This window comes from Mastomys coucha, unplaced genomic scaffold, assembly GCF_008632895.1.
Source record: "Mastomys coucha isolate ucsf_1 unplaced genomic scaffold, UCSF_Mcou_1 pScaffold14, whole genome shotgun sequence".
Lineage (NCBI taxonomy): Eukaryota > Metazoa > Chordata > Mammalia > Rodentia > Muridae > Mastomys > Mastomys coucha.
In genome coordinates, this window is record NW_022196896.1 from 2,963,314 (window position 1) to 2,991,150 (window position 27,837).

The 27,837-nt window shown below is 38.2% G+C and overlaps 1 protein-coding gene across 2 annotated transcripts in view; it reads left to right on the top strand.

The window, feature by feature from the left end:
- Znf292 (zinc finger protein 292) overlaps window positions 1-18,847 on the top strand; it is a 78,283-nt gene extending 59,436 nt beyond the window's left edge. The window contains exons 6-9 of one of the 2 annotated variants that reach the window (XM_031366396.1): window positions 4,253-4,389; window positions 7,461-7,602; window positions 9,869-12,239; window positions 12,341-14,099. In XM_031366396.1, the coding sequence (XP_031222256.1) occupies window positions 4,253-4,389; window positions 7,461-7,602; window positions 9,869-12,239; window positions 12,341-12,486 (2,796 nt within the window). In that variant the 3' untranslated portion in view covers window positions 12,487-14,099. Of the gene's footprint in view, window positions 1-4,252; window positions 4,390-7,460; window positions 7,603-9,868 lie in introns of both variants that reach the window. The other variant, XM_031366395.1, reaches the window with a different exon arrangement.
- Window positions 18,848-27,837: the final 8,990 nt, after the last annotated feature.

Consider the following 27,837-nt stretch of genomic DNA (forward strand, 5'->3'; position numbering starts at 1 on the left):
ACAGGGTTTGTCTGTGTAGCCCGGGCTGTCCTAGAACTCACTCTGTAGACCAGGCTGGTCTCGAACTCAGAAATCTGCCTGCCTCTGCTTCCCAAGAGCTGGGATTAAAGGCCAAGGCACACTGCCGGCAGATTGTTGCCTTGTAAGTGAACATTCTTGCATCCTTGCAAGTATACTGATACATTTAATTCACAGAAGTGGAATTGATTCTAAGAATCTACAAATTTTAGACATGGGAATGGTGACACAGACCTGTAATCCCAACACTGGGGGATTGAAGCAGGAAGATTGCAAGTTCAAGGCCAGTCTGAGCTATGCCTGATCTTAAAAAAAAAAAAAATCAAGAATTAAATCAAAGAATGTACACATTGTAAATAGGGTGGAGACAGATTATTCAGAAAAGCAACGACAAAAAACCATGACAATTAATGTGCCATCTGAAAACAGTTTGTGAAATTCCTTTTCTGACACTGGAGAGTCTTGATGTAGGTAGGAATATGTGCTAAGTTGTATGATGTTTTTATATTTTTTTTAGGCGTGATGATAAGTTTACCTTTAAAATTCTGTATGAAACAAAATCTTATTTTGCTGAGCAAACTGTCATCTTGAGATTTAATGAATAATTAGAACTAATATTTTTTAAAATATAATTGGTAAACATGAAGTACTACTTAAGTGTTTTATACTTTTATTAAGTAGCACAAAGAACCATATGAAAATAAAGTCATTATGTACATGCTGAAATTATATTTCTGCTTTATAAGAGAATTTAGCATGGTATATCTTTAAAAATAGATCATTCTGTTCAGTCTTATATTTGAAATTTGGCCTATTTTATAAAATAGGACATAGCCCCTAAATTGGTGATATATTGGTAATTCCTGAATTATGCTGCTTTGTAATTTTAACACAATTATTGTTCAAATGGTTATATTTTACTTCCACAAATTATTCATTCATTAATTTAGATTTATTTCTCTTATCTCTGCTATTGACTTTATTTATTTTTTATATTTTAGGAGGCAAACTCCTGGCAAATCAGGAGATTAAGTTTGAGCAAAGGTCCAGGCCTTATAAGCAAGGGAACTGAGTTTAGACCCTAGCACCTCTGTGGAAGGGAGAAGAGAGGAGAGGAGCAGGCCACAGGACTGTTTCTCTGATTGCTAGTGCAAGCACACGCTCCGGCATACATTGGATAACACTGTAGCAATAAAATCTAGTAATTGAAGTTCTTTTATATTTTGAGGATACAAACTATTTTGGTTGGTACATTGTGTGCATTTATATATGCATATACATACATGTGCTTTTTCTATATGTATGTGTATATATACATACATACATACATACATATAAGTAAAGGGAGAGGAATTAACACATACACTTAAAATATTAAGAGTTAATTTAATGGAGGTATTGTGGGAAATAATAATACAATTGGTGCCATATGAGCTTTCAACAGGAATTCAGGTTTTAGAAGAAACTATGATGAGATTCAACTAAATCATATTTTCAAGAGATAATGAATTTTTTAAAACTTGAACAAGTAAAAATCAATGTTTAACACTCCAGGACCTCAGTATGCTTAGATCTATGGAGTTCTAAGATGAGACTGAATGTAAGCCTGTATTGAAGTCTTGACTGTCAATAAATTAATAATTTTAAGTAGCTTAAATCTCTTTGAGCATCCCAAGTTAGCAAATCTGAGGTCTGAATTTTCCTCAAATCTCTTAACTTTTTGAACACAGACATACCACCAATGAAAAATTCTACATCTGCCATCATGTTATGGGTCACAGCAAGACACAGGTTATACTAAAGATACTACCTGGGATAATGATCTTCAGGCAATGTGTGTAAGATATGAAAAGAAATTTTATGTTCAGATTTGGATCCCAAACCCAGTACCTCATTGTATATATGCAAATAATTTAAAAAATCTGAAAGGTAAAGCATATCTGGTTCCAAGCACCCTAGGTAAGTGACCGTCAGCTTTGGTAGTATCTTCGCAGCAGCCTCTCGTGCCCATTAGCCATGCTAATTGTGAAGAAGCTGGCCCTAAGAAGTAGTTTGCTGTCGTTACTGTTATTAACATGTTCAGAAAAAGTTAAAAAAAGAACTTGCAGCTCATCTGACCGGACATTTGTCATGATGAATGTGTTAGAGTAGTTAAAAATTAGCAAAAGCCTTATAAAAGATAATGTAATAAATAAAATGATGAGTTTAGATTTTTGATGTCAGTCATATATGGTTTGAGTTGTGGGTCTCGTTCTTAATTGTTGTAAGCAAATTAAAGAATTCTTATCTATAAAATATTATACTTTCTGCCTAGTGGGAAAATTTTAATCACAGTGTACGTGAAATATCTGACACCATGTTTAACATATTGTAGCTATTTTAAAATATTGATTGTATAAACATGTATCTTTGGTCCCTTGTTTGTGAGGTTGTGTAAATGGGGTAGCTTACAGATATGGCTTTGCTACAGTGTGTCTGACAGGAGTAGTGGACCACTCTTACTGTGCTGGAGTTACCAACAGGTGCTTCACACACAATCGGTCTTTATTCAGCCATTTCCCTGGATGATTACATGTGTCTGACCACAAACAGTTTAGGATTCAGTGAGAGCAAGCTACCAATGGATCCTTATTTGAAAATGGTTGTTGGTAGGCTAAACAGCTGAGTGAGGGATTGAGCACAAAGGCCTTGATTTGGCTCCCAGCACCTACATGATGGCTCACAACCACCCCTAAGTCTAGTCTGAAGGAATCAGTCAGATTCTGTCTTCTGGTCTCTGGCACTAGGCACACATATGGTACATATATGTACATATAGGCATTAATACATACACATAAACAGAAACAATCTTTTTGTAACATCTTTAAGAACAAGTCATTGTTAGATCACGAAAAGGGAAGTCGATAGTTTTCTTAGTGTTTGTCCTGTTTTTGTTTTGTAATCCACCGTAGCCTAGAAATTAGGATCTCCTGCCCCTCTGCTCCTGAGTGCTGAGATGGATCTGCAAGCATCAGCATGCCAAACCTCCAGTTTCCCAGTCCAGTTGTCATCATTATTACTACTGATCAACCTTAAAATCATATATCACTGTCCTTCATTTAAACACTTGTTCACTCTTTTTTTTTTTTTTTCCCCGAGACAAGAGTTTCTCTGTGTAACCGTGGCTGTCCTGGAACTCACTCTGTAGACCAGGCTGACCTCGAACTCAGAAATCCGCCTACATCTACCTCCCAAGTGCTGGGATTAAAGGCATGCGCCACCACCACCCGGCCACTTGTTCAGTCTTAAACATATAACACATACCTTTTTCTTACCTTGTATCTTATGAGTTGTGAGAGAGATTATCAACCAGGAGAGAGAAACACATAGTTCTACGATACATGGATGCTGATGATCTTAAATCTTAATTCTTCTTACTATCTCATTTATACCATAAGGAATTAAATCTTTCTATTTCATGAAAGAAAGATAATCTTTGGTTGTTTGTTGTTATAGCAAATTGTAGAAGTCGTTGGCTAATTCTCTTTTATATGTATAAATAATAAAGTGGTACATCTTAAATTTGTTTTAAATACTAGGTTAAATGACTCAGGTTGCCTTTAGAGTATATGAACCTCCAGGAATGCTTTGAGTTGGAGTGATGAAAAGCAAAATAGTAGAGATGAGTGAGCCTATTTTTAAAGTGATACAGTTATATACAATATTCTCGTTTCTTCCCTTAAGGTTAGTAGACAGTTTATTAGTCTATATCCACGACATTCTGTGTGTCTTCTGGTTCTAGTAATGATTTGAATCAGTGAGTCAAAGAGTAACGGTAAAAGTGCTGTGAATGGGTAAAAGTACTTTTCTGGTAATAGATCCAATTTAATGGATAAAAGATGCTTATGATTAACACCACTTAGTTACTGAACCTTCATATATTTCTGAAGGTAGTTGGTATCCTGTGATTTTAATACTCTCAGAATACTAAATGAATATTTTTCAGTTATAAAGAATGGTTATTTTTGAAAAACTATTGCCAAGTCTTTATCTCAGTTATCATTTGATAGTATATAACTTAATACGTTTCACTGATAAGAATTTGTGTGTATCAAAAGAAAAATTAAATTTATTGTTATGTGTGTATGTATATATATATGTGTGTGTATATATATATATGTATATATATATGTATATATATATATATATATCCTAAAGCCACTTCATGACCTATTTCTATTTCCTTTTTCTATAGATTTCGGAAGTTGATTGCAAAGATGCATTAGAAATGATCTGTAATTTAGAGTCTGAGGGTGATGAGAAAAGCGCCCTGGTTTTATGTACTGCCTTTCTATCACGGCAGCTCCAGCAAGGAGATATGTACTGTGCTTGGTGAGTTGCTTTTCTTTTCTAAAGGAGATGAGAAAACAAAGGTTGCCAGGCAGTGGTGGCACACATCTTTAATCCTAGCACTTGGGAGGCAGAGGCAGGAGGATTTCTGAGTTTGAGGACAGCCAGAGCTACACAGAGAGAAACCCCATCTTGAAAAAACAAAAAAGAGAGAGAGAGAAAGAAAGAAAGAAAGAAAGAAAGAAAGAAAGAAAGAAAGAAAGAAAGAAAGAAAGAAAGAGAAAACAAAGGTCAGGTGGGGTGGCACATGCCTTTAATCCCATTACTCTGGTGGCATAGTAAGCTGATCCTGCCTGGCCTACATAGTGAGTTGCAGGTCAGCCAACACCACATGGTGAGTCCCTATCTAAAAAGAAATAAAAACAATTAAAAGAATACAAAGTAGATTTTAAGAATTCATATAATCAAGATGGCCTCCAGCAATAGTAGAGATCCCAGTAGATATCTCCATGGTCTCTGGCAGTAACACTGGCCATGATTAACACTGCCTCTGATGGCAGGAGAGATGACAGATCCACCTGACCCCTCAAAGCAGCAAGGAGATCGACTATGTTAATGTCTATACTGTGTGCTGCTGCTGGAGGCCATGTTGATGTCCGTGGTATGTGTTTCTGCTGGAGTCTGTGTGGACACCATGATCCATGCTGCTGCCTGCTGCTTTGGGCAAATGGTATCACTAACTACAATGGCATTGAAGGCTGTTATGACAACTCCAACCCCCAGAAAGAGAGAGAATAAACAGTACACATAGAGGGGGAGGGCTCAATTTTCTTTAAGGGGCTGGCCACTGTGAAGTGGTTGTGATGGGGGCAGAAAATAATTCATGTAATTTAGAGATTTTTAAAAATCTTTTTTCTTACCAAGACAAAAAAAGTGTATTTTCAGGTATTCTATTCTGTGCATTCTGATTATCAAATAGTTCACATTTTAGTTATAGGAATTCTTTGTGTTAAGGACAATACAACTTCAAAAAGTTTATTTTATCAGACAGTATTAAATTTGTTTTCAGTTCTTTCTGAAAGAACTGAAACTGGTAGAATCTGTAATTAGAGTCTGTATTTTTTCACTTACATATTATATATTTTGGATTACTTAGCACTTACCCATGGAAATACAATCTATTTAATACCTGTAGAGACCATTCTCCTGGCTGATTCTTGGATATTCTCCTTTATATGCTTCCTAATCCAGCGCATTCCCTAACTTCTATAGCACCCTTTTGGGAGGGAGGCTTCAGCTTATTCCGACTTCCATTCATGTAAAAAGCTTGGTGACAGCCCTAGGTTATTGTTATCTGAGATGAGCTGTTGTCACTCAGTGGCAAGGTAGTCTTTAAAGAATATGTGGATTATAGCATCCTGGCATATAAGAATATTTGCATTCACACGACATGTGAATGAATCTAGAACAGGCAAGGTAAATAAATGGCTGTGCAGTCAAATAAAGTTCAGAGTTACCAAGCTTTTCTGAGTAATTGCTTCTTGCGAATAAGTTAAATCTTAACTACAGAGATGATTGCTCTTAAAGTCATGGATAACCACAGTGTGTTTATTATGGACAAGTAGATTTTCTGAGCATTAAGATAATGTGAGAGTCAGTAATATCTAGGGAATCATTGTTACATTGGTTTAAAACGACATCAAAGTGAATTTTATATGACACACAGAAGCCGCCTCTTACCAACTCTGAAGGGCAACATTAAAAACTTCATGTTTAAAACATAGTTCAAAGCACAGTGAGAGTTGTTTGGAGAATGACTAGAGAGGACACATGGGAGGAAGAAAGTGGAGTTACAGAGCTTAGGTGAGTAATCCCACTAGCATGTGTAAGGCCTTCCGTATGGGTATGGCATGAGGCAAAATGTCAAACAAACCTCGGCGTCTGTTTGAGTACAGTAAGAAGTTTAGGCCGTTTGGAGATAACAATGAGTGCAATTAGAAAGATGCTGAAGGAGGAGGAGTGGCAGGCAGGCACTTTTCATGCATAGTACACACTGCTTAGAGATGTGATACATTCTTAGAAACGTATGCTTTAAAGAATTTGTCTTTGAGAAGGGTGCAGTGCTATACCTCACTAAATGGATATTGTTATGGAACCAGTCAAACTCTATGTGGCCTTCTGTTAACTAAAATGCTGTTAAATCATGGGTTAATTAAGATTCAGATTTTAGAAAAATTGAAGTAGACGAGGCTTCTAAAGAACTAGAAAGGTGAATGTTGCCAAAAGTTTCCAACTAGGTCCTCCATAGATGTTCCAGTCCAGTAAGTGAGCAGTGAGGAGGATAGTACCTAAGGAGCTGGATTCTGAAGAAAACATTAGCAAAAGCTGCTCTTTGAGAACAGTTGTTGAAAATGCTGACTGAAGCAGGGGAATTAAATGAGGGATGGAAGATAAATGGGGCACAGCTGGCACATTTATCATTTTAGTTATTTTCCATCAAAACATTGTTATTAACATCAGATAAGCTTAGAATTCAGATTTCTTTTTATTTAACTTTTAAGCCACATGCGTGTTTTCCTTCAGGGATCTGTAACATCATTGGTAGTTTTGTTCATCTAATAGTAACAACCTTCTGGATAGATTTTAACGTAGAAGATACTTGCTTTATGGAGCTATTATTTGGGGTGGTGGTGTAGGTGAAGGCTCTATCCCTGAGGTACACCCGTGATCCTAGATAGGTATGTTTCTAATTCTTATGCCTTGTTAGGTGTTATGCACACAGAGTTTGTATTTTTATATTACATAGTCTAAAGTTCAAATGTGACTCAAAGGTTTTCTATATAACTTGTTTAAGTGTTAGATGTTTTCTTATTAAAAGACAGCTACTCTGAGATTGAAAAATACTGATTAATACAGTAAGAAACTGCATCTGATTTTTATTCTTTAGAAACTCAGAGTGGCTATTTATCTTGTCGTTAGACATAATTTTATCCATAGAATTGGAATCTAAAGTCAGTTTTAATTTCAAATGTAATGGCTACATTGACGCACTCTACGTTTATTCCATGATTATTGCATTACTCTTGTTTATCCTTTAAACTCTTTTTTCAAAGGGAACTCACTCTGTTTTGGAGTAAATTGCAGCAAAGGGTAGAACCGTCAGTACAAGTGTACCTAGAAAGGTGTCGTCAGCTTTCTTTGTTAACGAAGACTGTATATCACATTTTTTTCCTGATTAAAGTTATTAACTCAGAGGTAAGAGTATTCAAGATACTTTTCCTTAATTTAAATTGTGTAACTTGTCTTAGTAAGATCTTTAATTTTGTCATTTTGACACTTTCTTCAATGATTGTTTTTTTCCTCCACATTAGCGCTTTGGACCTTGATTTTATATATATATATATATATAATCAAGATATAATATATATATATTAAATCCTTTGAAATATTTGATCTAGCGAAACCTAACTTCATATAAAAACAAATAACTTCCTCTTACCACCTGTGAGTTTCCCATTTTTATTTTTCAGTGACCTGGTATGTATTATACTGCTTTGATAGTTTGTCTCTATGTAAGTTCAGAAAGTATAAAGAGGAATATGGAAATTATTCTATTGCTGACAGTGGGTCAAAAAGAAAGACTAGATCACCCCTCTACTACAAAACAGCCACAAATATTTGATATTTTTTCTATAGCAGCTGAGATTACAAGAACACTAGGACAATACCTCCCCCACCCCCCTGGATTCAACACACACACACAAAACTTAATAACTGGATCAAAAAGCCTGAACGAGGGGCTAGGCTATAGATTTGGTAGAGTGCTCGCTATAGCATGCAGAGATCCCTCTGTTTGAATCCCAGCACCACATGGACCAGAAGTAATGGTGCACACATAGAGTCCCAGATCAGACTTAGCCATGACTACATAGTTGAATGCAAGCTTGTGATGCATCAGATCTTGTTAGGGAGAAGGAGAGAGAGGAATGGATGAGAGGAGAGGTGGGGAAAGGAAGCTTGAACTGATGGGTATCCCCTTAAAGACCAGATATAGTATATAGAGATCAGATGAAATGTTGAACCTTCTCACATTAGGGAGTTTGATCTGAATGCTGCCCTTATACTCAGCTAATTTCTGGGTCAAAACAGGTAAATCTTTCCCTAAGAAATTATAACCATAACTCTTAACACAGATTAGGCGGTTATTTAGTTCTTAAATCCTCATGACAAGTAAATGATCAACGTTTAAGAGATGAGAAACCTGGACTAGACATAGTTGCAGAAGCAGAAACAGAACTGCTTTGAAGGAACATGCTGTCAGTACAAGATTCATGTAAAAAGCCTTGCTTAAGTTGAGTTTATTATCAAGACTTACAAAAGCAGATAAAGGATAGAAGTAAGCAAACAGGCTTAAAAGTCATAAACTGCATATAAAGCCATGAATGAAAAACAGTAGGATTGGGGCTGGAGGAAAGGCTTGTATATTAAAAGCACACAATATTCTTGTGGATAACCTGAGTGGATTTCCAAGCACCCATAGAAGGCAGGCCACAGTCATAACTCCACCTTCAAACACATGGCGCATGCCTTTAATCCCAGCACTTGGGAGGCAGAAGCAGGCGGGTTTCTGAGTTTGAGGCCAGCCTGGTCTACAGAGTAAGTTCCAGGACAGCCAGGGCTAAGTAGAAAGACCCTATCTCGAAAAAACAAAAAACAAACCAAACCAAAAAGTTTAAGTATACTGTAGATGAGTTGACATTTTAGTTTATGATAACACTAGACACCCTACTTTTAAGACTCAAGTAATTGTTCTTCTTTACTAACAAGTTAGTGGATCTAAGGAATGAGTTTGTAACTGAATTAAGGTTCAAGACAAATGTAAAATTAATGGTACATGATTAAGATCCTTAATGACCATTTACTGTTCCCCAGATACTTTTACTAAACTGTATCAGGTACTTAGATCCTGACTTATTTTATAGATCACACCTACTGTTAAGTCTTTAAGTGTTGTTTTGGCCTCTGTTATAGGAGTTGTCTTTTAAACATTATTAAAAAGTGGATTTCTATTTTTTTCATGAGTGAATATATTATATATATATATGTATATATATATACACACACATACATACATACATACATACAGCTTCCTATAGAAATTATAAGTCAGACTCTGGTTGTGAGCTACCTGATATGGGTACTGGGAACTGAACTTTGGTCCTCTGAAAGAACAGCAAGTATTCTTAGCCTTGTGCTGACTCTCTTTCCCCTTGACCTCTGCTGTATAAAAGGGATCTGAAAAGTTAGAAAAGTGATTTTTTTTTTTTTGGACAGGTCTTTGCTTAGTTTTTAACTTGTGTTTTTAAGAATTTGTTTCTGGTTCCTTGTACACCCATATTCACATCAAGCTGATTTTAGGTAGGGTGTCTTTTCCTGTGTTGCTATTTTAAGATTCAAGAACAGCATGAATCTGTGCTTGATAGTGTAGAGTAACCTTTCCTGTATTTTGCTTGTTTTACAGACTGAAGGGGCTGGACTTGCTACCTGCATAGAATTATGTGTAAAAGCTCTTCGCTTGGAGTCTACAGAAAATACTGAAGTGAAAATATCAATTTGCAAAACCATTTCATGTTTGTTGCCTGAGGATCTGGAAGTTAAACGTGCTTGCCAATTGAGTGAATTTCTTATTGAGCCTACAGTAGATGCATATTATGCTGTGGAAATGTTGTACAACCAGCCAGACCAGAAATATGATGAAGAGAATCTTCCAATACCAAATTCTCTCCGTTGTGAGCTCTTACTCGTTTTGAAAACTCAGTGGCCCTTTGATCCAGAATTTTGGGATTGGAAAACTTTGAAACGCCAATGTCTTGCTCTCATGGGAGAAGAGGCATCTATTGTGTCCTCAATTGATGAGCTGAATGACAGTGAAGTCTATGAGAAAGTAGACTACCAGGGTGAAAGGGGAGACACATCTGTGAATGGCCTTTCTGCTGGGCTTGGTACTGATTCTGGCCTGCTGATGGATACTGGTGATGAAAAGCAAAAGAAGAAGGAGATAAAAGAATTAAAAGATAGGGGGTTTATATCTGCTAGGTTTAGGAATTGGCAAGCCTACATGCAGTATTGTTTACTCTGTGACAAAGAATTCCTTGGACACAGAATAGTACGGCATGCTCAAAAACATTACAAAGATGGGATTTACAGCTGTCCCATATGTGCAAAGAATTTTAATTCTAAAGAATCGTTTGTCCCTCATGTTACACTGCATGTTAAACAGTCTAGTAAAGAGAGACTAGCAGCTATGAAACCATTAAGAAGATTGGGAAGGCCTCCTAAAGTCACAGCCACCCATGAAAATCAAAAGACTAATACTAATACTGTGGCTAAACAGGAACAGCGACCTATAAAAAAGAATAGTCTTTATTCAACAGATTTCATAGTGTTTAATGACAATGATGGTTCAGATGATGAGAATGATGACAAGGACAAGTCTTATGAGCCCGAGGTGATCCCTGTCCAGAAACCAGTTCCTGTTAATGAATTTAATTGCCCTGTGACCTTTTGTAAAAAGGGCTTTAAGTACTTCAAAAATTTAATTGCTCATGTGAAAGGCCATAAGGATAGTGAAGATGCCAAACGCTTTCTTGAAATGCAAAGCAAGAAAGTCATTTGCCAGTACTGTAGAAGGCACTTTGTAAGTGTCACTCATCTCAATGATCACTTACAAATGCACTGTGGCAGTAAGCCATATATATGTATACAGATGAAATGTAAGGCTGGTTTTAATAGCTATGCAGAGCTGTTAGCCCACCGAAAGGAGCATCAAGTCTTTAGAGCAAAGTGCTTATTTCCAAAATGTGGCAGAATTTTTTCACAAGCTTATTTACTATATGATCATGAAGCACAACATTATAATACCTATACTTGTAAGTTCACAGGTTGTGGTAAAGTGTATCGTTCTCAGAGTGAGATGGAAAAGCATCTGGATGAGCACAGTACACCTGAAAAAGTGCTGCCCCCTGAAGACCAGCTTAGTCCATCTGGAAATGAGGTGAACCAGAACTCCGAAGGGACGGCTGGGGAAGGAAGGTTAGAGAAGAGCATTGAGAAGAGTCTAGGATCAGGCAGCAGAAGTGGAGATTGGGAGAAAAACAAAGCAGAGTTAGCTGTGACTAAAGCAGGTCAGATCTCGGCCTCAGAACTCAGGCAAGCCAACATACCATTGTCAAATGGTTTGGAAAACCCTGATAATACTACTGTTCTTCGGACCAATGAAGTAGCTGTGTCCATCAAGGTGTCTGTCAACCATGGGATTGAGGATGACTTTGGAAAGCAAGAAAACCTAACTGTGGAAGGCACTGGTGAGCCGCTGAGCACAGGTGTGCATAAACCAGGTGTAGGTGCTGGTGTCCATTTATGTCATCCTGGTTTCCAAGAGAAGAAAGATTTTGAGTGCTTGAACGAAGCCCAGATTGCTCAGAATTCTTTAGCAAATTCAGAATCACTGAAGATGGGTGACCTTAACCCACAAAGCTTAGAAAGACAGGTGAACACTCTGATGACCTATGCTGTACAAAATGAGGCAGGACTTGAAGACAGTTCACAAATTTGCAAGTTTGAATGTGGAGGTGATGTTAAAACCTCATCCAGCCTTTATGATTTACCTCTTAAGACACTAGAAAGTATCACATTTGTTCCGTCACAGCCCGCCCTGAGCAGTCCATTGGGGTCTCCATCAGTACCTCCAAAAGCTCCAGGTCAGAAGTTCAGCTGCCAGGTTGAGGGATGCACTCGAACATATAACTCTTCACAGAGTATTGGAAAACACATGAAGACAGCACACCCTGACCAATATGCTGCTTTTAAACTGCAGCGCAAAACTAAAAAAGGTCAGAAATCTAACAACTTAAATACACCAAATCATGGAAAGTGTGTTTATTTTTTGCCGTCACAAGTGAGCAGCTCTAATCATGCTTTTTTTACACCACAGACCAAAGCCAATGGGAACCCTGCCTGTTCAGCCCAGTTGCAGCATGTCTCGCCTTCCATTTTTCCAGCTCATTTAGCAAGTGTATCAACTCCATTGTTACCCTCAGTGGAAAGTGTCCTAAGTCCAAATATACCTTCTCAGGATAAACATGTACAAGATGGTCTGTTATGTTCACAAATGGAAAATTTGTCTAATACTACCTTACCAGCACAGATGGAAGATCTAACCAAAACAGTTTTGCCTTTGAATATTGACAGCGGCTCAGATCCTTTTCTTCCTCTACCCACAGAAAATAGCTCTCTTTTCTCTTCACCAGCAGACAGTGAGAATAACTCTGTTTTTTCCCAACTGGAAAGTAGTACAAATCATTATCCCTCACAGACGGAAGGAAACATAAATTCCTCTTTTCTGAAAGGAGGTAGCAGTGAAAATGGAGCTTTCCCTTCCCAAGTAAGCACTGCAGATGACTTCAGTAGCGCCAGTGCCCAACAGTCTGCACCTAAGAAAGTGAGAAAAGACCGCGCTCGAGGCCCACATGGGAAGGAAAGGAAACCCAAGCACAACAAAAGGGCTAAATGGCCTGCGATTATCAGAGATGGGAAATTCATCTGTAGCAGGTGTTACAGGGCTTTCACCAACCCCAGGTCCCTGGGTGGACACCTGTCTAAAAGGTCTTACTGCAAACCACTGGATGGAGCAGAGATTGCCCAGGAACTTCTACAGACCAACAGACAGCCTTCCCTTCTGGCCAGCATGATTCTCTCCACGAGTGGAGTAAATATGCAACAGCCACAACAGTCTAACTTTAATCCAGAAACATGCTTTAAAGACCCATCATTTCTGCAACTTCTTTCTATGGAAAATCGTCCAAACTTTTTACCAAGTACATTTCCTAGATGTGATGTGAATAACTTTAATGCCAGTGTTAGTCAGGAAGGCAGTGAAATTATTAAGCAGGCTTTAGAAACTGCTGGCATTCCCAGCACATTTGAGAGTGCCGAAATGCTTTCTCAGGTTGTTCCAATAGGCAGTGTCTCCGATGCAGCACAAGGAAATGCAGCGGGGATGCCAGGTCCAACTGTGACACCCTTGGCACAGACTGTTTGCCACCCAAACACCTCACCATCAAACCAGAATCAAACACCAAATTCCAAAACTTCCACCCTCAAAGAATGTAACAGTTTGCCTATCTTTACAACAAATGATTTACTGCTGAAGACTATTGAAAATGGCTTGTGCTCCAGTTCGTTCAGTAGTTCTACTGAGCCACCACAAAATTTTACCAATAATAGTGCACATGTTTCTGTTATAAGTGGGCCTCAAAATACAAGATCCAGTCATTTGAATAAAAAAGGAAATAGTGCATCTAAGAAGAGAAAAAAAGTTGCTCCTGCAGTAATTGTATCTAATGCTTCCCAGAATGCGGTACCAGCTGACTTAACAATGGGGCTTACAGCAAAGAATCTTGCAGTCCCTGATACCAGCACACGGTCAGACATGATTCCAGATTGTGAACCTCGGGCTTTGGTGGAAAATCTCACACAGAAATTAAATAACATTGACAATCATTTGTTTTTAACTGATGTAAAAGAGAACTGTAAAGCCAGTCTTGAGCCCCATACAATGTTAACTCCTTTAACATTAAAAACTGAAAATGGTGATTCCCGAATGATGCCTTTGAGTTCATGCACACCACTGAATTCTGATTTGCAGATTTCTGAAGATAATGTTATTCAGAACTTTGAGAAGACTCTTGAAATTATTAAAACTGCTATGAATTCTCAAATACTTGAGGTAAAAAGTGGATCTCAGGGTACTGGTGAGACAACACAGAATGCTCAGACAAATTACAGCATGCAACTTCCTTCAGTAAACTCTATCCCAGATAACAAGTTGCCTGATTCTTCTCAGTGTTCCTCTTTCCTAACTGTAATGCCAACAAAAGATAACATTCCTCAGTCTGAAACATTACATAAGGAGGATCAAATACAGGACATTTTAGAGGGTTTGCAAAACTTAAAACTGGACGCTGACACCTCCGCTCCGGCTTCGCAGGGTATGCTAACGAACAAATCAGTAGCATTGTCTCCTACTCCTACTAAATCAACTCCAAATATTGTAGTCCAGCCAGTATCCGAAGTGATACATGTTCAGCTTAATGACAGAGTCAATAAGCCCTTTGTGTGTCAAAACCAAGGCTGTAACTACAGTGCTATGACAAAGGATGCCCTGTTTAAACACTATGGTAAAATTCATCAGTATACTCCAGAGATGATTCTTGAAATTAAGAAGAATCAGTTAAAATTTGCTCCATTTAAATGTGTAGTACCTACATGTACCAAAACATTTACAAGAAACTCTAACCTCCGAGCACACTGTCAGTTGGTACATCATTTTACAATAGAAGAAATGGTAAAGCTCAAAATAAAAAGGCCCTATGGAAGAAAATCTCAGAGTGAAAATTTGTCATCTCCACAGACTAATCAAGTGAAGAAGCAGCCACCCGTGGCAGAGGAAACAAAAACTGAGTCAAAGCCAGCCTTCAAGGTACCAACAGTGACAGGTGACGATGCACTTGATAATGCAATAGTAATCTCAGAAAAACAACCTGCAGAAAAAAAAAGTCCTGAGAAACCAGAAAGTTCTTCACAGCCTGTCCCATCCTCTGCTGAACAATATAATGCAGATCTTGCAAACCTAAAAACCAAAGGAAGGAAAAATAAGAGGCATAGAAAAGAAAAGGAAGAAAAAAGAGAAAAGAATACAGTTTCCCAGTCCTTTGAATTTCCAACAAAATACAGTTCGTATAGACCTTACTGTTGTGTTCACCAGGGATGCTTTGCTGCATTTACAATACAGCAAAACTTGATTCTTCATTACCAGGCTGTACATAAATCAAATCTTCCTACTTTTTCTGCAGAGGTTGAAGAGGAAAGTGAAGCTGTTAAAGAAAGTGAAGAAACTGAACCTAAACAATCAATGAAAGAATTTAGGTGTCAGGTGAGTGACTGTTCTAGGATTTTCCAAGCAATTACTGGCCTAATACAGCACTACATGAAACTTCATGAAATGACCCCTGAGGAAATTGAAAGCATGACTGCTGCAGTGGATGTTGGCAAATTTCCATGTGATCAGTTGGAGTGTAAGTCTTCTTTTACAACATACCTCAGCTATGTTGTTCATCTTGAGGTAGACCATGGAATTGGAACAAGGACAAGTAAGACAGAAGAAGATGGCATATACAAGTGTGACTGTGAAGGCTGTGACAGGATATATGCCACTCGGTCTAATCTTCTCCGACACATCTTTAATAAACATAATGACAAGCATAAAGACCATCTGATTCGGCCAAGAAAATTAACTGGCCAGGAAAATATATCAAGTAAAGCAAACCAAGAAAAATCAAAGTCTAAACATCGGGCAACAAAACACAACAGATCCGGGAAAGATGGAATGAGAATGCCAAAGACAAAGCGAAAGAAAAAAAGTAATTTAGAAAGCAAGAGTGCAAAAATTGTGCAGGTTGAGGAAAATAAGCCTTACTCTCTAAAACGTGGGAAGCACGTATATTCCATAAAGGCTAGGAATGATGCCTTGGCAGAGTGTACAAGTAAATTTGTGACACAGTATCCATGTATGATAAAAGGGTGTACTTCAGTTGTTACAAGTGAAAGCAATATAATTAGACATTATAAGTGTCATAAATTGTCCAAGGCATTTACATCACAGCACCGCAATATTCTTATTGTCTTTAAGCGATATGGCAACCCACAAGGAAAGGAAATCTCTGAGCAAGAAGATGAAAAGAATGATAAAAAAGATCCTGATTCACTTGTGTTAGAGAAAAACGATAACTCAAAGCCAGCTGCCGCTCCACAGGAAGAAGGTATAAAAGGTGAAAAAGATGAAATGGATGAGTTAACCGAATTATTTATTACAAAGTTAATAAATGAAGACAGCACAAATGCAGAAACCCAAGTCAATACTACTTTAAAGGTAAATAATGAATTTCAGGAACATGATTCCTGCATATCAGAAAGACAAAAGACTGGTAATTTGAAGAGAGTTTATAAAGAGAAAAACCCTGTGCAGAATAAGAAACGGAAGATTGATAAAACTGAGCCAGAAGTATCATTGGTGGTAAATAATACACAGAAAGAGGAAGAGACTGCTGTAGCAGTTCAAACCACTGAGGAGCATCCTGCATCCTTTGACTGGAGCTCCTTTAAACCTATGGGATTTGAAGCATCCTTTCTGAAGTTTCTTGAAGAGTCTGCAGTGAAGCAGAAGAAAAATACTGATAGAGACCATTCAAACAGTGGAAGTAAAAGAGGATCCCATTCAAACTCCAGGAGACATGTTGATAAGACTGCTGTGACTGGTGGAAATCATGTGTGTTCTTGTAAAGACAGTGAAATCTTTGTACAGTTTGCCAATCCCTCAAAGCTTCAGTGCAGTGAGAATGTAAAAATTGTTTTAGACAAGACTCTTAAAGATCGCTCTGAGCTTGTCTTAAAACAGCTTCAGGAAATGAAACCTACTGTCAGTCTAAAAAAACTTGAAGTACTATCAAATAATACAGATAGGACTGTTTTAAAAGGAGTCAGTGTAGGTAAAGCCGCAGGCAGAGGGCAGTACTGACAGCCCATGTACTGTACATACATATCCTTTGTAGTTCTATTTTAAATAGAAAGCCATCGAGCATGCTGGAGTGAGCTTTTAATTTGTTGACGTGAATTAACCTAGCTTTAAAAAAAAATGAGAAAAAAAAAGCCATGACATTTGTCATGTAGAACTTTATTTTATCCCTATGGGACTTGAACAGAATCAATACTTCAGTTATTGTAAATAATTTGAGTTAAGCCTCAGATTTCTGTCACCCAGTTGTCCTTTCCATGAACGATACTGAATTATCAGTGTGATTGGTATCTTTTCAGCAGATCACCATTCATGTATAGCAGTACTCTTTATTTGTAGATATTTTTGTATATATTTATTATTGTAAATCATTTGCTGCCACCAGCAGTGTGTAAGTCTAAATGAGTAAACGATACATTTATATTTGCAAATTTAATTTTAACGAAGTGATCACGTTTTTAAACTTTTATTGTTTTAAATTAAGAACTTTTGAACTAAAACTAGAACTGCCATAGTTAATTTTTTTTTTTTAACATAAAACATTTACAAGATGTTAACAAGGTGTTTCGCACGGTAGGCACATTACAGCCCTCTGCTTTGTGAATTTGCCATCCTCCACTCTTGGATGGTGATCATGTGAAATTAGAGCAGATCCCTTCATTTCATTCATAAAGCTACAGGGGTTTTTTTTCCTTCTTTTTCCATTGCTTCTGATCAGATATAGTTACTTTGAGTCCCTGAAATGTAATGGAAATGTGAATAAAGACTTTACTACATTGAAGATTTTAAACATTGGTATTTTAAGAAATCCTTTGTCAATGTGATAGAAACTAGTAGTGGCGCAGTGTAAATATTCCAGGTGGTGGTTTGTGAAGTAGCCCAGTATTGCCTTAAATAAAATCACATTTCAGTTCTTCTTTTGTATGTGATCTTATAAGATTTTTTTTCCCTCCCATTTTCTGAGATTTATGGATGGTGTATAGCTTTAAACTGTATAAACTTTTGTGGAAAGAATTTTTTAGACATTTTTATAAATTTTAAAATTGGTATCATCCAAGTGAGCCCATCTTGTGTTTATAAAATGCAAGAATCCTTAACATTTATAGTTATATAGATGAAACACTTTCTATAAGGAAGTATTATGTTTTGATTTTACTATTTATAGGCATTAGGTTGTGCAGATTGTCTGTCTTCACATTATCTAATGATACGGTTTTCATTAGATTAGTCTTCAAGAACAGTATTAGTCATGATTGATTCTTTGATCATTCAGTAACTAGTTCTTCTAGCTTAGCTTTATTCACCCATCTGTGCGGGGAGGAAGAAGTTCTTTCTGGAGCACTGACAGCCCTCATGGAAAGAAAGCACAGCTGAAGTCAGGACTGGAAACAGGCAGCCTTTGGATAGCTACTCTCTTGCTTGCCAGAAATAGCATTGTTTCTTTGTTTTGGGGTTGTTTGTTTGTTTTTCTTTTTGTTCGTTTGTTTGTTTTTTCGATATGTTATAAAGCATTTACGTTCACAGTGCTACCCCGACCTGTGGTGTTGTGGTCACATGGATGTGTTTCCCGTGTTCTGCGTCTGACTTGCAGAGAATGAGTTACTTAACTGAAGTCACTGGTACTCTGAATAAATAAGCATGGTGAAAGAATGAACTTAATTTCTTTTGGAAACTTTAAAGTTTAATTATTAAAGTACTACAGTTTTATTTGGGGGCCTAATGGGTTGTGTTGAGTAGTTGGTTTCACTTTAAGGTTTCCTTTCAGTATGCATAATACTTGGCATATTAAAATCCTTGGTAAGCCCACTGTTATTTATTAATGTTAAAATAAAGGTGGTTTTCATGGTTGATTTATATTTTTTTAAAAAACTGAATATTGTTTTATTCATGGGACATTTTCATACAATTTGCTTAAGACGTTCCTAACCCTTAAATATGGGTGTTTAGCAATAATGCCTGATAGAATACCATAGCAAAGAGGTTCCTTGCCAGTCATTTAAGTTAGCCACTGTAAAGTGAAAATGCCAATGCAAAACCAGGCATCGTGGTCCACACTGGATTCTAGTACTCAGGATTGCCTCAAAACCCAAGCCAGCTTCTGCTACCTGTGAGAACCTGTCTGCAGAAACAAGGACAGAAAATATGGAAGAGAAAACAATACACTGTGCAACTTCTTTCCTCATTAGAAAATGAACCAGTACACTTTTCTTTACTTTATTTTCCAAGAGAGGATTGCCAACATTGAGTGGCATTTATTGTATGTATTTTATGGGTAGTGAATGTTAAAACAGGAATGAGAACATTTTTAGGGTGCAACTGATGAAATTATGTAATAAGACAAAAATGAAGTACAGGATAGCATGCAGGTCAAGCTGATATGGAGTGGAGTGCCTTGGTACTAAATAACAATGAAAACATACTGTTTCAAATATAGTTTTTCTCAATCTGTTCTTAAAATATCCTCTTTCTCCAACCTAAATTTGTCCAGGTGTCATTAGAAGTGGGTTTTTTCCCTCTATTTAAATCTCAAGGGTTTTAACAGGTCAAAATCTTATTCAAAGTAAATCATTGCCCTAAGTTAAGCATTTCAGTTCTGGGAACTTTTTCAGCAGTGTTAAAATTAGTTACATTTTAGAAAGCTAGACAGATAAATTTTTTTAATGAAAGAGAAGGTGTCCATTGAGTGCATTAAATTGAACAACTAATGAAGTGCTCGTTTTGGACACTTGGCACTGTTCAGTGAATAGATTGGGGGAAGGTGATTACCCAGAAGGCACATGGGGGAGAAACTAGTGTTTATGAAAGATACCAGTGCAAGCCTTCTTTGTGGTCATGGATAGCAAGTTATGATAGTGATTTCCGTGCCTCCCTGAAAAGGAGACAGTGCATTAGCATACTAGATATTTTAAAGTCTTGGAGAAAACAGTGTACTGGGAACCGTTAATGGGAAACTTTTAGGCTTAAAAGGCCATGAAAACATTAAGAGTGTGTCCTGCTGTATTGAAGTCCAAAGCTCTGCAGAACTGTCTTTGCTCTGTTGGCAGAGAGCTCATTTACAGGCATGAGACCCTGACCTCCATCTGCAGTGTTACCTAAGAGGGTGGGCTTCCTTCTCAGAGTTGATCAGGTGTGCAGTATTTCAACTAGATACACATGGCGATCTTTCTTACTGGCCTATCACTCCAGTGTATTGATCCTTATTGGCTGTTAATGGCTTGAATATCATCTTGTATTCAGTAATGCCCAGTATTGGTTTGTGTATTTTTACCACACTCCAGTCCTCCTGTCAGAGCCCCTGCCAAATTTAAGACATTCCACTCCTGCTGCTCATCCACATGGCCCCTTCTTTCTCTTTAGTTCTAAGTTTACATCCCCTTACGAAGGTTGCTTCAAAGTCAGAGACGGAGAACTTTCCCATCATGTTTTACTGGGTTCTTTTTAGTGAAAATTAAAAGTGTATCTTCTATTCATGCAAGTAATACCCAATGATGCCTCATTTGAGTCCAATCATAGCTCATTTGGTTCCACAGTCCATTTCCTCACTTAGTATTTACTATATGTTATGTTTACTCCACCTAGAATCCCCTCCCCATGGGTGTGGGTGTGTGGGTGTGGTGTGTTCATTCTGAGGAGTTATTACCAGTGTACTTAAAGGAACATCACCATTCCAGTTCTATGTACGGCTAAACTAAGCATCATACCCCCTGACCGTTTATCACCTCAGCTTTGATCTATTCTGAAAAGCAAAAGCATTTATACCTCCTACATAGAAGAAGTCTTTCTACTTCTCTTCATGTAATGATCTCCAACCAATCATTTTTTGTATGGTTTTCTTGAATGTCTCCATTACCACCACTAAGTGGAATGTTCAGGCAATATCACCTTCAACTTCACAGTGTCTTTTGGAATGTTTGGGGTTCTGCCTATATATACTTGTAAGCCCGTTTTGTTAGTCTCCTTTGCTTATTGTATAGTGGTTATATTAGTTTCAGTCTAAATCTCCAAACCAGCAGGCTCTTCACATCTCAAGGCCTTAGTCTTAACTGTTTCTTTTGTCTAAAATGCTTTTTACTGTGCTACAACTTTCTCATCAAATGCAGCTTTTTGGCCCCATAATTGTTTATTGTAAAACACTTGGGTTTCCTTCATGACCTTTTGAGTTACTGGTTTTTTTCCCTCTTTATTGAGATCAGAGTTGAAGTATAGAGTAATATTCTCAAAGGAGTGATGCTGGTTATTGAGAAAAAACGGTAAAAGGAGATGGTGTTTTTTAGGTCAGAAAAGTCAGAGCTAATTCTAGGCCAAAAGAAGAGTGTGCCTTTATATAAAGGGTCTGAGGAGTGGCTTTTAAGGAGGTGATAGAAAGCTGGTAAAAGTAAGGTGTCAACAGGGAGGGTGAGCAAGGGCTACATCATCTTAGTGTCTTAGATCCACCTGTATTGGACTTTTTAGTAACCAAAGAGTTGACATTTGGGGTTGAAACAGAAATGTGATTTTTGCAGTTGTAAATGTTCAGTAAGAAAAAAAATCCAGTGGCTAATTTAAGTAGTAGCTGAATGATTGTCTCAGTCATTCTGGAAAGAGAATACTGACTGAATAGAACAGTAGTAAAAGCCTAGGAGAAAAAAATAGATAGGATTGAGTAATCTAGAATATTCTATGCCATTTGGTTATGGATTATGGGAAGGGAAGATAAAGGCATAAAATGGGGTTTGTTTCCATTCAAACTGGTGTAGGTAGGATTGAAGCAAGCATTTATTATAAGTGGATGGATGTAAAAGGAAGGGAGTATATAGAAAAGTATTTGTAGCTTGGTGTAGGGGAACTCCAATGTTTAAAAGAAGAAATTATAATTATTTCCTTCTAGTAGAAGCCTGATGGAATTGCTAACTGGAGGCTCTCATGTTTGAAAGTAATGCACTACAAGAGTCCATGACAAATTTGATAGAAGTTGAAAATGAGAAATAGTATATATTGTAAGATTTTTGGCTTTGGTAATTTACTTTAATTACAGTGTAATTAAACTTACTACAAGAGTAAGTTTAGAAGGATCAGTGTTGAATTTGAGGCTCCTGTAGGTTACTACAGCAAAGAAGTACAGTGTTCCTAATTGAAACAATTCTGGAGCTGAAATACTTTGAAAGGGAATATTCTGTCTTTCATCTCTTGAGTATTTAATATATTTTGTTAGAATTAAGAACAGCTACAAGTAAAAGTTTGGGCATTTGCCATTTTTAACATAGGGTGGAGGTTTGAAAGTTATCTCCACGTAGGAAATTAAGGATGGCCAAGCAGCTAGGCCTGAGGAATATCAATACTTGGTGGGCAGAAGAAAGTAAACCAGCCAAGTCTTGGAAAGGAAGAGACAAAATCCAGAAAGAGCATGGTGAGGTGTTCGGCCATGCCAGATGTCTTTGGGAGACCAGTAAGAGTCCTAATATCAGTTGCTAGTCATTTTAGTGTATGGGTTCTCTTCCTAGTTATGCGTAGTGAAAAATCACTTGCTTGCTAAAGAGGTAAAAATTGGGGTAATAGATAGAACCTGTTCCAGGAATAAAGTTTGTAATGTTAGGATTATGATAGAGAGCCCAGTTTAGACATGTATTAAAAGTAGTATCATTAGCCTGGCCGTGGTGGCACATGCTAGGGAGCCAGAGATAGGCCTGGTTCCTATGAAGTAAGAAAACAGTGAAACATTGTCTCAAAATACAAGAAAAGAAAAATAGTAATGTTAAGCTCCTTTTTGGAATGGAAGGAAACAAATTCTCAGGAAGAGAAAGTGAAAATCAGAACTAAAATATTGATCTGATAAATGGAACACAACACAAATCAAGTGGTATTTTGAACTTGTCCTGTAGAAGGCAGCACCTGTAGCATCTTCTGTCTGATCATGTGGTAGGCAGGCCTAGAGATGATGCCGCGGTGAATAAATAGAGCTAGCATTGCCACAAAGCCAAGGAGTGGAAGCAAATGACCTAGGGGTCTTAGCTTGTGTTGGAGAGATGGCATAGGAATAAGGTCAAACATGAGCATGAATATGGCGTCAAGTTGGAGGAGTAATCCAGCTACAGTGTCTAAAAAGGACCATGTAGTCAAGTTTGTTTGTTTTTATTAGAATGGAGATAGAAGCAGAATAAAGATTTTAAACATTACTGGATAGGTTACATTTGCATTTTATAAGAGAAGATGTATGTGAGAAGATATCCTAAATTAAGAACAGTAGAAGCAATCCTCCGGGCTATGTGGTTCATGAACAGAGCCTGGAGAGCATCTTCTTAATACACATCTCGCCATTATTGTTCAGAAGGATCCAGATTGAGTAAGTTAACATGAGTTGCAGTGTGTAAATCTGTAAAGCAAAAAAAAAAAACAAAAACAAAAACAAAAAAACAAAACCCAATGACTTCCACAGAAAGTCCATTACAATACTCTTGAGTAAAGCTTTAATTGTGTTTGTGCCAATTGAGATAAGTAAAATAAAAGCTTTGTGTGTCCTCTCCTTCCCATATTACCAGATTAGCTACTAACACTAAGTTGAAATTTTTGTTTATTTTGGAGACAGGGTCTCATAGTATAGCCTTCTGGCTAACCTAGAACTCACAGAAATCTGCCTACCTCTCTGCTCCTCCCACCACTACAGCTATCCTGTAACTTTTGTCAACAGCTAGAATGCCCATTATGAACTTAGGTTCTCTCTCTCTCTCTCTCTCTCTCTCTCTCTCTCTCTCTCTCTCTCTCTCTCTCTCTCCCTCCCTCCCTCCTCGAGACAGGGTTTCTCTGTGTAGCCCTGGCTGTCCTGGAACTCACTCTCTAGACCAGGCTGACCTCGAACTCAGAAATCCGTCTGCCTCTGCCTCCCAAGTGCTGGGATTAAAGGCGTGTGCCACCACTGCCCAGCTGAATTTAGGTTTTCTAATCCCTATTTTTTTTTTTATGGTGAAAAAAAAAGTGTATATTTAGAATTAGTTATCTGGTCTCAGTTTAGATGATCCCAGTCTTCCTGGCAACATCCAGAGTGTCATAATCAGAGGCCTTCTCTCCGTCAGGTCGTACAGGGTATTGCCTTTGGCCGCATCAATGTCACAGTGTTTCTTCACAGCCTGTTTGAGTTGGTACTTGTTGGCCTTGACATCCACAGTGAACAGCAGCATGTCATTGTCCTCTCTCTTCATGGCTGACTCAGTGGTTGGGAATTTGATGATGGCATGGTGCACGTTGAGGTTTTTTAGGTTACCTCTGGACTGGATCTTATTTCTGTGGCTATGGATGCCTTTCAGCACTGCCTTGGCGTTCAAGGCCTCCGCTTTAGCTTAGGCTTTGCTTTCGCTTCCATCACCTACTACCTAATCTTACACCAACTCTAAACTCTATTTTATATTAAACTGATTGCATCATGTCTCCCCTTTCCTTCCACTTGTCCCATGTTCCTTCACCCTTCTCAACTTCATGGCCAATTTTCATGTAACAACTTACTGTTACGTCTATACATAAATGCAGTCTGCTTGTGTTTAGTATTGCTTGTATGTATCTGATTACAAGGCTAATCACTTGGTGTTTTATAACCAATTAGGGGCCTTATCCCTGGAAAGAATTATTTCTCCCCTTGTCAGAATCCCATATTTTCCTGTAGTTAAGGTAAGACCTGGTGGGATTGTTCCCTTCCACTTTAGCAAGTCTATTGTGTTCTTTGTGCAGGCTTGGCTAGGCAGCCATATTGTTGAGATATGAATAAAGCCTCTCTCATTTCGGCCCTCTGTCTCTTATAATCTGCTTCATTCATACTGTTCCTTGAGCCCTAGGTGCAGGGATTGGGTGTGGTGCATCCCTTGGGGCTGGATACCCTCCAGTTGGCTGTTCACTGCCATTGTACTTTTCTGTAGTTTCCATCTGCTGCAAAGCCAAGCTTCTTTGATGAGGGTGGCAGTTAACACTAACCTGTGGGAATAAGGGTAAGTATGTAGAATGCAGTTAGGAATTATGCTGATTTCATAAAGCCGCAGTAGTAAATTCTCTATATCCACCATCTGACCAGCCCCAGGCCGTTGACTAGGTTTCCAGTACAGGCATACTTTCTGGCTGAGTGAGCCTTACATCCAATTAGATGGCTGTTGAGTGCCACCATTGCACCGTCAGGAATATCGTGTGTCAGGCATTGATGCATAGGCATCACAACTGGGTAGTTTAATCCTCAATGTTAAATTTGTGTGTGTGTGCATGTGTAGTGTTCACACACACCTGAATGTGCCATGTGTCACGGTGCGTCTGTAGTATTCACAGGGTGACCTTACATGTGTCACTCCTCAGCTTCATTGAGAACTCACTTCTTGTTCACTGCTGGCTGACCAGCAAGTTTCCCAAGATGCCTTCTTCCTCCCATCATTCATAGGAACATTGGGATTACAGACCGATCCTACCATGCCTGGATTCAATTTCAGGTTTCCATGCTTGCAAATCAAGCAATTTTTCCCCCTGAGCTATTTTCAGATCTCTTCTGATCCCATTTTAAAATGTAGAAATTGAGCCGGGCCATGATGGCGCATGCCTTTAATCCCAGCACTTGGGAGGCAGAGGCATGTGGATTTCTGAGTTTGAGGCCAGCCTGGTCTACAGAGTGAGTTGCAGGACAGCCAGGGCTATACAGAAAAATCCTGTCTCGAAAAAACCAAACAAACAGAAAGTAGAAATTGCATGAGGCTCTTCCCTCTGTCTAAGACACTGACACGGGGGTTGAAATCAGCAAGCTTGTTTCCTAGCTGCTTTCTGTAGGTTGTGATTTGGAGAACATAAGCAACGAAATAGAAGGTGGTGTTAGAAACATCCTTGTCTGAAATTTTCTCTTGGTGGTTAGGAAGCAACATTCAGAACTAATGCATGGGGATGTAACGTATGTTAAAAAAATAAAAAAGAACAGCTAACAGATGGTCTTTTAAAGGCCAAGTTTGCGTTTGTCTTTTTTGTTTGTTTTTTGGTTGGTTTATTTGTAAAGAAATAAAGTGTAAAGAAAACTGGAACCCACCTGGAACTTGAAGGGAAGCAGGGAGTGTGGAAAAGCAAAGGGCTGTCCCTAGGACATTTGCATTGCTGCTGCGAACCATTAAGTACAAGGTGCTAAAAAGTGAGAAGCCCTGCACAGAAGTTAAACACTCGCTTGCTTCAATTCTACATTATTATATCTAAACAGATATCTAAACTGGCAGAGATTTGTTTATAGGTGGGTTTTTGGTATTGTTAAGCATCTCCTCTAGTATTTTCTCCAAATACCTTTGACCTTGACAAAAGAATGTTCACTTTGCATGTTGCATATGCACAGATTAGTTACCCTTCGTCCTCTGAGAGAGGATAAACTGGGTAAAAGGAACAAGCAGCAGAGGACCGAGCCATGTTCCCACTGTCACAGTGAGGTGTTCAGGTTTTGACGATATGTGGTAGTCAAACTGTTGCAGATTATGTCAGAATTCTTCACTGGAACAGGTATAAGGGATGGCCTACTTCTTACCAAACCAATTAACCCCTTTATGTGGAGGTTTTAAAATACTGAGACTTGGGGTTTTCCAGAGGATACTCTGTACAGAGAGAACCCTGGCACAATCATACAATAGTCCTTGTTTGCTGCCCACAAACCTGAAAGCTGCTAAATTCAAGTGGATTTCCGCACTGGAAGAGGCTGACCTCACATTGTGAGGCTTGAGTTTGGTCTCCAGCATTTTCAACAGAAAAAACAAAAAACAAAAAACAAAAAAAAACCTGTTTACTGACCCTGCTTGAGACAAAACCATCTCAACTGCATTACTCTTCAATATTCTCAAAGATTCTCTAGTCTGATAACTTTCTAATATGGTAATTGGTTGTTGGTTTAAACTACAGTCCTCACAAAAACCCCTGGCACATGAGAACAGAGAAGATAGCATTCTGACATAAGAAAAGGAGAGAAGCTGAACCTAAATTCTCATGCTGACCTGATACGTGATAAATGTGTCTGCAAGACTCCACTCTCCTGGTGGCTTTGCACAGCACTCCCTGGGTGGGGTGCAGGCTCAGTCATAACAAGGACTCTAACAGGGAGCAAGGGAGAGCTTGCTGACTCGAGCATCAGTTTTCCCGTGGGTCTGCAAGTACTTGTAACCTTTTTGTTCAAGGAAATGTGTCCATTATATTTTTTAGGAAGCTGGTAATTTTATTGATCTTGTGTGGATTACCAGTCCTTCTGGGATATACTTATCAAGGTGAACTGTGTGAGTTTTGACCTCACAAGCAATCGTGGTAGGCTCTATTTAGGAATGTGAAAAGGACAGAAAACTGCAGACTCCCAGGCATGGTTGTTCACACCTTTAATCTAGGCACTCAGGAGGCAGGCAGGGTTCTGAATTTGAGGCCAGCCTGGTCTACAAAGGGAATTCCATGATAGCCAGGGCTGTTACATAGGGAAACCTTGTCTCAAAAAAAAAAAAAAAAAAAAAAAAAAAAAAAACCTAACCACACACAAAAGAAAAAACCCTGCAGTTTTTGTAATTAATATTTTTAATAGTTAATAAATGGTGACATGCGTGTCATTCTGATTTGCAATAGCAACTCTACCAAGCCTGGCTCAGATTTTGTTGTACTGCTTGGCCACAGTCAAATGGGGAAACTGTTGTTTCCTTTGGAATATGGGAAATAATGGAGCACCCTTATTTTGACAAATCAGACAAAATTAGAAGTTAAGTCACACATAATATGCACTCTTAAGTTTAAAGGGATTTTTTTTGTCTGTTATTTGTGTACAAGGAACAGCTGAATTGATTTTTTTCCAAAAAAATCTTGATGCGAGCCGGGCGGTGGTGGCACACACCTTTAGTTCGAGGCCAGCCTGGTCTACAGAG